Source organism: Pinus tabuliformis, chromosome 5_1 (assembly GCF_031772625.1).
Source record: "Pinus tabuliformis cultivar Carrire ecotype Pingquan chromosome 5_1, CPIR1, whole genome shotgun sequence".
Classification (NCBI taxonomy): domain Eukaryota; kingdom Viridiplantae; phylum Streptophyta; class Pinopsida; order Pinales; family Pinaceae; genus Pinus; species Pinus tabuliformis.
The window spans coordinates 596,230,588-596,241,017 of NC_142305.1; the positions used below are offsets into that span (position 1 = coordinate 596,230,588).

Sequence of the window (10,430 nt, forward strand, 5' to 3'; positions counted from 1 at the left end):
TTTCTTCTAAAAATAAATAAAAAGCTTAACTTAATTACTTAATTGAATCAATGGATAACTACAAAAATGGAAGAATAGAAAGCTAAGGTAGCCCAATGAAATTGTTAACTCTTTCATTTAAAAATATATTTTTATTATTCATTATGAATTGAATGATTTTAATTTATATAATTTAAAAAAAAAAAATGCCATATTTAATTAATTACGAAATTATCTGCATCCTGAATTTATTTAAAAAACAAATGATTTAATCTATATTCATTTTAATCTCACATTCATTAAGTTTCTAAGAAATATATGTCAACTTCAATATTATTTAAACTTCTAAGAAATATGTTTCAACTTCAATGGTATTTAAAGTGAGTTTTCACATATTATTTTTATATGTCACCGTGCTATTAATTGAATAATTCCACATGGGTGGGGAATTCTTCTACAATCCTTCTAAATTGTAAATGTCTTTGAGCAAAAGAAAAACTCTTTATGACAATTTGGCTTCAATTGAAAGGATTTTTAACACCAACTTTTGTAATTCGTGCGGCAGCTAAGATAATGAGGCAAACAGATTTACAAGCATAAAAAATAACATACAATCCTTTATTTCAAATGATCATGAGCATGGAAGACATGCATACTAAAAAAATTATTTACCAAAAAGAAAAAACAAAGAAAAAACACTCGCAAACAGATTTACAAGCATAACAAACAACATACAATCCTTTATTTCAAATGATCATGAGCATGGAAGAAATGCATACTAAAAAAAAATTATTTACCAAAAAGAAAAAACAAAAAAAAACTCAAAAAATCAGGCATAAAACTGCAGGATGCATGCATGTATTGCAACTTAAATTTGGAAGATATAAGTCAAAACGGACTCAAAAATTTTAAAATTCTCCATACACAAGCTTCAACCATATTGAATGCTTTTTTGCTATCAACCTTAAAAACAAATTATTAAAAAATTTCCCATTAAGAAATCATTAATGCTAACCACTAGCAATAACAAATATCAATTTATTATTGGGCTAATAAAACATTTTTATTTTAGGGGGGGGAACTTTTCATTTTTATTTTTAGGCTTGCACATTAGCTTTATTCTAATTTTATCTTTGGCTTTCCTTAACCTTTGAATTTAATTAATTTATTTATTTTTACTTTTTTGCAGAATGGTGATAGATTTTTAGATAACATGACTTGGCTTGTCTTTCTAAATTGTATTTCCAAATTGTAGTTAGAGTACTATAATTTATTTATTTATTTTTACATTTTTGTAAAATCTTGGTAGATCTTTAGATAACATGACTTGGTTTGTCTTTCTAAAATTGGATTTGTTGCATGATTGTTATGTTTTTAGAGATACTGTGTTTGTGAGGTTTGACACATCATCACAAATTTTTTTTCCTTGTGAAGATCTATAGAGTAAGGAGTCTTATTTTGACTTTTATGAAGCATGACTTAAATCTATAAGGTGGGTCTCCATGATGGCCTTGAACAATTAGTATCTTGGGATGGTCATAAGAAATCTCTCTTCTCACATCATCATCTTCGGCCTCTGGAGTTTTGGTGTCGGGAATCGATTTGCAATAGTCTCACCCATGTTCAAATGTCTGGAAGCGTCACCCATATGCCCGTAGTGTAGGAGGATACACGGAATATGAAATCAAGTCCCATCACCAACTCTGGCCTCAGGAGTTTTGGTGTTTGGAATCGATTTGCAGTAGTCCTACCTGTGTTCAAATCTCTGGAAGCGTCACCCATACGCCCGTAGTGTAGGAGGATAAAAGAAATATGAAAGCAAGTCCCATCACCAACTCCACCCTCTAGAGTTTTAGTGTTTGGAATTGATTTGCAGTAGTCCCACCGGTGTTCTTTGGTGTTTGGAATTGATTTGCAATAGTCCCACTTGTGTTCAAATCTCTAGAGGTGTCACCCATATGCCCGTAGTATATGAGAATGCAAGCAATATGAAAGCAAGTCTTATCACAAACTCCGGCCTCTCGATTTTTTGGTGTTTGGAATCGATTTGCAGTAGTCCCAACCCGTGTTCAAATCTCTGGAGGTGTAGTGTAGGAGGGTACAAGCAATATGAAAGCAAGTCTTATCACCAACTCCGGCCTCCAGAGTTTTTGTGTTTGGAAACGATTTGCAGTAGTCCCACCCGTGTTCAAATCTCTATCGATTTGCAATAGTCCCACCCATGTTCAAATCTCTAAAAGTGTCACCCATACACCCCTAGAGTAGGAGGATACAAGTAATATGAAAGAAAGTCCCATCACCACTTCCATACACCCATAGTGTAGGATGATACAAGCAATATGAAAGCAAGTCTCATCACCAACTCCACCTTTTGGATGTAAAGTGACTTGCATTGGCTTTGGTGTTTGGAATCGATTTGCAGTAGTCCCACGCGTGTTCAAATTTCTGGAAGTGTCACCCATACACCCTTAGTGTAGGAGGATACAAGCAATATGAAAGCAAGTCCCCTCATCAACTCCGACTTCTGGATATAAAGTGATTTGCATTGACTTTGTGCTTGACACTGGAGAATTAAATTAAGGACTTGTACAACATGCTAGATAATCGAAGTGACTTGCATTGACTTTGTGCTTGACACTCGAGAATTAAATTAAATACTTGTACAACATGCTAGATAATCGATAACATTCTAATATTAACATCACCAACAAATAGAACTAACCCTTAGGGATAAATCACAATAAATCTTACGATGGCTAACTTGTTTCAAGGTTATGTTAGTTCCAATAAATTTTTCATGTTTGCCACTGTCATAGCAGAATTCTGCAGGCAAAATTTGATCTAGGGACAGAGTTTGCTATTATCAGTTGATCATTAAAATCGTAACAGGTTCTATCTGTTGCAAGAAAAGCCTCGTTTTTCATAAAATTACATGGCAGTTCTATATGCAATCACCGGCCACACAGGTCTCTACCCCAGTTGTGAATGCAAGGAAATGTATTGGTATTGACGAGCGGTAGTCGCAAGGATGGACAACTTTTATGGATTGAAATGTGAACATTTCATGATTCCAGAAATAGAAGATTGATGCTCCTGAAATTGAATATAATAGGCCGCAAAATGTCTCTCACTATCAATTTAACGAGGAAAAATCACGATGAAACCAAATAAATTGAGGAAGTTCATGCAAATATCCTCTACTATTTGAGAATTTGAGATCGTTCAGTGCTTATGAAGGTGCTCAATGCAGTTATATATAATACAACATTATAATGTTGTATAAGACAACATTATGATAGATGGAAATCCATGCTCTTTCGAAAAGTGAGATCTGACTTCGGTGATCAACCATTTAAAATTATTTTCTTTTCCAAGTTTAAGAGGAGATTGAAGCCGTTTGAGACTATCCAAACCAAGCATGACAAAATGGACTACTAAACATACAATAGATTACTGAGACTAGCGAATAACGCAGGGAATAACAATGTTCGCTTGACATAAAAAGTCACTGTCTACCTGCTTTACTCGGCCTTTATATCTTTATTTATTTATTTGTTTCCATTAATTCTACACATATTAGGCCTTTCTAGGGTAATACTGATAGAGATCTTTCTCTCATAATCCAATGCTTATAAAAGAGTCCATAAACCTGTCACAAACCTGAAAATATTTCGTCCTGAAGCGTGTGCTCAGAGCTAATACTCCGATAACGCTTCCAAACCCAATTGCACATCCAAATCCCATTCCAGCTTTCCACGATTCCCACCAATACTCAGTCTGCGCACTGCTATAATTGCATGCCTCTGAAGCAGGAACATCGCAGCTACTCTGAAGCGGAGGCCCACACAGATCCGGATTAGCCGAGAATGAAGCTGGCCCAAATGTGTCCCATTGAGGGTTAGATGGAATCCTCCCTGATAGGTTGTTATTCGATAGGTTTAAAGAACTGAGGAAGGTAAGCCCAGCAAGACTTGCTGGTATTGCACCTTGTAACTGGTTGCTTGATATATCCAAAGTTTCTAGTTCCAACAATTCGCTAAATTCTTTGGGAATGTCTCCAGTAAGATGATTATGGGATATATTCAAAGTCCGCAATCCTTTGAGATATCCAACGTCCTTGGGGATCTCACCAGTCAGGCTGTTTGCAGAGAGATCTATAACTGTGTCAATCCAGAGGTCGACGTATTTATACGCCAATTCGTGACCCTTCTCCACCAAATAAACTTCTTCACTATAGTACTTTGAAGAGCCAAGTCTAGTGGGCCTAGACCTTGTGAAATCCTCATTGGTCATTACTGATATGTTTGAAAGTTGTTGCGGTATGGGACCTGACAGAAGGTTCATTGCCAGGTCGATAATTTGGAGTTTTTGAAGGTAGCGAATCTGGATAGGTATCCCCCCTTTTAAATTATTTGATCTAAGAAGGAGAATGCGGAGCATCGACAGATCCCCAATCCATTCAGGCACAGTGCCTGATAGACTGTTTCTACTCAAAGCCAATGATTCCAACATTTTGCAATTTTGCAAGGACGAGGGTATATGTCCGTTTAAACTGTTGTTGCTGATGTCCAATATCTTCAATTTTTTCAATTTTCCAAGCTCCACCGGTATCTGTCCTTCCAACTTGTTTTTTGCTACATTCAGTACCTTGAGAGAAGAGCAATTACCGATCTGGGAAGGCAGGTACCCATGTAGCTTATTGCCTGAAAGATCCAGAACTTCCAGATTCTTTGTCTGATTACAAATGCAAGAAGGAAGCTGCCCGTGGAGTTTATTCGACGATAAATATAGGAAAACCAAAGACTTCAACATCGTGTAGATACCTAAGGGGATCGGACCTGTAATATTAGTGTATCCCAGGTCTAGTACTCTGAGTGAGCGGAGGAGGGCCAGTGACTCTGGAATCCTTCCCTCTAACGTGTTGTTGTTCAGATGCAGCTCAGCCAGAGACAATTGATTTCCTATAGAAGATGGTATGGAGCCGTACAAACTATTGTTTGACATGTGGAAAAGGGTTAGGCTTTTCCACCTTGCTTCAAAAATCAGAGAAATGTTGCCAGATATTTTATTATTTACCAAATATATCCTTTGCAGGTGAGGAAGCTGAGAGAGACGCTGGAACGGAAAAGATCCATTGAGATTTGCATAGGAGATCTGTAGAGAGACCAAACTAGTCATATTCCCCAACCAAGCAGGGAATTCAGACTCAAATTTGTTTCTATCCAGATGAAGAACTTCCAGGGATGTAAGTTTCTGTAGGGAAGTGGGAATGGAACCCGTCAGCCCGCAGTTTGTCATTGTAAGATTTCTGAGCTGTGTCAAAGGACTTACTGATTGGCCCCATGTGACTGACGTCGCTGACAGATTGACTCCCTGGAGATAAAGTTGTTCCAATGCCGTCAGGTTTGAAAGCCACGTGAGGTCGGGACTCCTCAACATAGAAACAGGAGAAGTGAGATCTAGTACTATCAAGCTAGATAGATTTCCGAGCTGCCATGGTATGGTTCCTTCAAATCCCGCTGTGGACAGGTTAAGATACCTCAAATTTCTCAACAAACCCAGATGTTGGGGAATAGGTTGGCCTGTAAAATTATTGAAGCTAATATTCAAATTCTCCAAATACTTCAAGTCAATCAGCACTGCAGGTCGGAAGGCACCAGTCAAACTGCAATTATGCAAATCCACCGCAACCACATGGCCGGTTCTTGTGTCGCAGGAGACACCATCCCACTCGCAACAGTTAAATGAAACATTCCAAGAAACCAAACACCCCACAGGATCAAGCAAACTGCTTTTAAAAGCCATGAGAGATTGTATTTCTTTATTGAAACAACCCTCCTCACGACCAGAAACAGATGTGATTATACCCCAAAAAACTATGCAACATATGATCATCCTTAACACAAGGCTCGAGAAGCTATTTAGCAGAATACCTGGCAACGGCCGCTGTTGTTTCAAAGATCTGTCTGCGTATTGCAAGCCGCCTGTTTTCCTCATCATAATTTCGTCGGTGTACTGGACTGTGAGATCTCCGTTATCATCTTATAGAGCGTAAGAGAGTCCCGACATCTATTCGAACTTGGAAGTCAGCCAAAGTTAACCTTACACAAAATCCCGACCCACGGATTCGAAGTTCATGTCTTGTGAATAGACTTCAAACTAAAGTTCCGTGCGTCAAGTTACGCAGCCATTTTAGGCGGCTGCGTAGAACATTGACTTATTTTGTATTGATTTGGCCATATATGTGCTAAATGTCTTAGGTCGACAGTTGATATGTCGGTGAACATTTTTTTCAAATTATATTATAAGGTTAAATTAATTTATATCAATTTTGTATTAAAAATTAGGGTTATATAATAGTTGGTTAGCTGTTTAGATTAAATATAAATCTAAATGTAATTCAATACGTAAATATTAAATTTATGTTAGTGTTAAAGTTTATAATTAATTTATATTAAATTTATGTTAGTGTTAAAGTTTAGAATTAATTTATATTAAAAATAAGCGTTATCTAAGTTGTTTAGATTATATGTAATTTAATTAATTTAAAAATATTAAATTTATGTTAGTAAAAATATTAAATTTATGTTAGTGTTAAAGTTTACAATTAATTTATATTAAAAATAAGGTTTACCTAATAGTTACTTTTAATTATTTAGATTAAATGTAATTAAATTAAAGTATAAATATAAAATTTATGTTACTTTTAAAGTTTAGAATTAGAGCAATTTAGATTTTGTTAATTAGTAAAATGGCTAAAATTTTAAAAAAGACTCACTCATTAAATTTGACAGTTTTCATATTGCCTAGACTTGCTTTCACAATTTCAACATATATCATTGATAATTTTGCAGATTTTTTTACTATAGTTATGGACAAATCACCCCATAACAAACAATCTTCCTGTCAAATTCCATCACTAATAAAAAGTGATATAATTTTAACATTTATATATTAAATAACAAGCTACATAACTATAATTATTAAATATTATCCAAAATATTAATAACAAACTACTTAATTAGAATTCATCAAGATTTGAAATATTAATAATACAGTAATTAAAAATATATATATTAAAAAAACATATATTTTTATAAAATCACAAATACACTTATATTTAAAAAAACTTTAAAATTTAAAAACAAAATCAACATCTTTAGAGTACCTATACGATAAGATTTTCTATTTTCTTGATATGTTGGGAAAGATGGATATCATGTGAATTCATAGAAAGTAATGTTCTTAAAATTTGCCATAACCTTACGATTCAGAGTGTGCATTGTATTGGTGTAATATGAGTGCAATGCATAATAGCAGGTATTAAATTGAAATGTTTTTTTTTAAAGGTGGAAAAATCTATCAAATTCAGTTGTCAAATCAACAGTGAGGACAGTTATCTGTGGCTGCTATCCCCGAATGTCAGTTTGACTATCAAGGAAAACCACGCTACTGATGGTCCGTAAGGGAGCACGTTATCACTCGTGCCAGATGCCTCTGGGTCTTGGGCCAGATGCCTCTGGTCTTGGGCCGTTACCCTATTTCATTAAGTCTGAAAAAGACGAGCTCTTAACCAAACAAAGCAGTATTACAACATACTTTAGATTGTATTAAATTGAAATGTTATGATAAGTTATGAGATATTTTTTAATAAAAAATTTAAAATTAAAATTAAAGTTAATAATATTATAAATGTATATTAATTAAAAAATTATAATAAATAAAAAATAAAATTTATAAAATTAAAAATTATTTAATATATTTGACCAAAATAATAGCAAGTCAATTTAAAAACATTGTGATATACCTACTACAACAGACATAATAAATGAGCTCTTTTACACCTAAAGTCTTGAAATTTTTAATGGGAAAATTGTGTGGTATTATTTGTATTTCAAAGAAAATTCAGTTTTTAATTTAATTTTGTTAATGTAAGAAAATTAAATTGAAATATTTATAAATTTTTATTAAAATAAATTTTATTTTTAATTTAAAATCGATATTATTTATTTATTTATTATATATTTTATTTATTTATTATACATCTTATTTATTTATTTTATATTGTTTTAAGGCATTATATAAAAGAAATTACGCATCTATTTTATTAAGCAATAATAATATCTATTTATTTTTAAATTAAATTTTAAATTTGATAGGATTATTTAAATTTTATTTATTTATAAAATAATTTTTAATATATTATTTTGAAATTACAATATTTAATATAAATATATGTATTTTATATATATAATATTAATATTTTATTAATATATAATATTTTTAAATATATATAATTAAATTTATTTAATTTGAAACTTCGACGTAATAATGGTTGAGTTAGAGTGGGTAAAAATATATGTAATTATATTTAAATTGAGGAATTTGTATATATTGAAAAGTAAATAAATAATTATATTTAGTATGAGAAATTAGTTTTATAAAAGATATGTAATTAAATAAATTAATATTTTATTTTTTAAATTTAATAAAAACATTAAAAAAGTGATTTTATTTAATTAATAAAATATTATATTTAATATAAAATATGTTAATGGAGATTTATAAATTTAAAATTTATTTAATTATTTAATTTAATATTTCAATATAGTCATGATCAAGTTAGAGTATACGATGACGATATGTCACCTTGCAAAATTTACATTTTAAACATACATAAATGAGTAAATTGGATTTTTTTAATTTATTTTAAAGTATTTAATTTTAATTTTAATATTATATAATTGAATTAGAGTGATAAAAGTGTATATAACTATATGTAAAGTTAAAAAAAATTGTACTTTATAAATATAAATAAATAAATTGGATTTTTGTTGTTTAAATTTATCTAAAATTTAATGTAAAATTATATTTAATTAATAAAAATTTAATTACAGTGTTATAATTTTAAATAATTTTATAAAAATATTTTTAAAATAATCATTTTAGTTTTTTTTTTAATTTATATTTAAAATATATATATAAACTTTAAACGACTTACCACAGTTTGTGTCATGAAAATAATGAGAATAATATATATATAAATTAATTGTATATCTTTTAAATATATATATTTAGAATATATAGTTTAGTTAATCTATTAAGGTTTCTTGCGTAATATAAATTTAGGCTGAGATTCAAATATCATAAGTGATTAATGGTGAAAACTATATAAAAAATAGTATAACAAAAGGAATAGTTGTAATGAGGTATAGTTCTTATCTTTGTGGTTAATTGACTAATCAAAGTAATGTGAGTCTGTGTTTTGTCATTTTTTATTTGTTAGAATACTTTGTTTTCGCAATTATCTTCTTAATCTATCATTTTTCTTGCTTGCGCTCACACTTCCTCTAGATAATAAACTTCCCCACAAAAACCTTAGCATGATCTTCCACATCCACACAAAGACAAACTTTCGTCCTCGCATTCATCCCAAAGTTATGCACAACTTTCGCACTCGCATTCATCCCAACGTTATGCACTTATGCTTATCCGAAGTTCCGGTATATGAAATCGATATGTATGAATTATATGTTGACAAATTAAATTAGTAATATTTTGATATGTTATGTGTTTCTATCTATTTAATATTTTTTAAAACGGGTTATTATTAAAACGAATGTATTTATTAGAAAATGAAAATGGAATTTGATATTTATAATAGATATTTTTATGATTATGACGATACAAATATAGTCGAGGGAAATGTCATATATTTTTATATAATTATTTAATATTATTAGGGATTATTGGGTTAATGAATAATTTATGAAATTTATGAATGAGAAGTCTAATTGTATAGTTTTATAAAGTTTTAAAAGTGAGTTTGGTGAGAGAAAGAAATGAAAACATGTGGAAATGATTTGATTGATTATTGGAGTTACTTAATCCTCAACATAACTTTTTAGTTTTGAAAATAACTTTTTAGTTATGATCTATTGTTTATGTGGATATTTCACTATGTGGAGGAAGCTTCTTCCGCTTCTTCCACACAGTGGAAGCTCCTCACAAGCAAAGATTTGTACAAGTGTAGTAGCTCAAGTCTAGCGGAATAATGAACATGGGCACCAACTATAATGACACTCGATGAGGAATCCATATGGTTAAGTAGTTGAAGCTATGTCACTTAGGGTGAACAAATATCAATAGCAAAGATAAAATTGCACGAGATAGTGATCCTTTTTGCTTTGTGCAAGAGCCTTAGCCCCTATATAAGAAAGAGTGTAGTGTGTATTATTTTGTTCAGTACAAAATGTCCACACAATGTAAATACAATGAAATTGATATACAATTGAAGGGTTTGAACTGCATCGGCTCTCAAGCCTAGAGATATGCATAAACCATTGCATCTCTGTGGCAATATGCAAGTGATTCCATTTTCAAAGCGAAATGCAGTTGAAGATACACCCAATGCACATTTCTGTCTACCCAAAATTTGAATTAAGGTGGAT

The 10,430-nt window shown here is 31.4% G+C and overlaps 1 protein-coding gene across 1 annotated transcript; it reads right to left on the reverse strand.

Moving 5' to 3' along the window:
• Positions 1–3,269: 3,269 nt before the first annotated feature.
• Positions 3,270–6,169, reverse strand: LOC149166274 (uncharacterized). The gene has a single exon (XM_089431319.1). It carries the CDS (start codon positions 5,977–5,979, stop codon positions 3,595–3,597), a length of 2,385 nt encoding a protein of 794 aa, XP_089287445.1. The 5' UTR covers positions 5,980–6,169; the 3' UTR covers positions 3,270–3,594.
• Positions 6,170–10,430: the final 4,261 nt, after the last annotated feature.

What these genes read in the sequence shown, in the direction of transcription:
- LOC149166274 (XM_089431319.1), bottom strand. Translation starts at nt 5,979, where the DNA reads ATGATGAGGAAAACAGGCGGCTTGCAATACGCAGACAGATCTTTGAAA.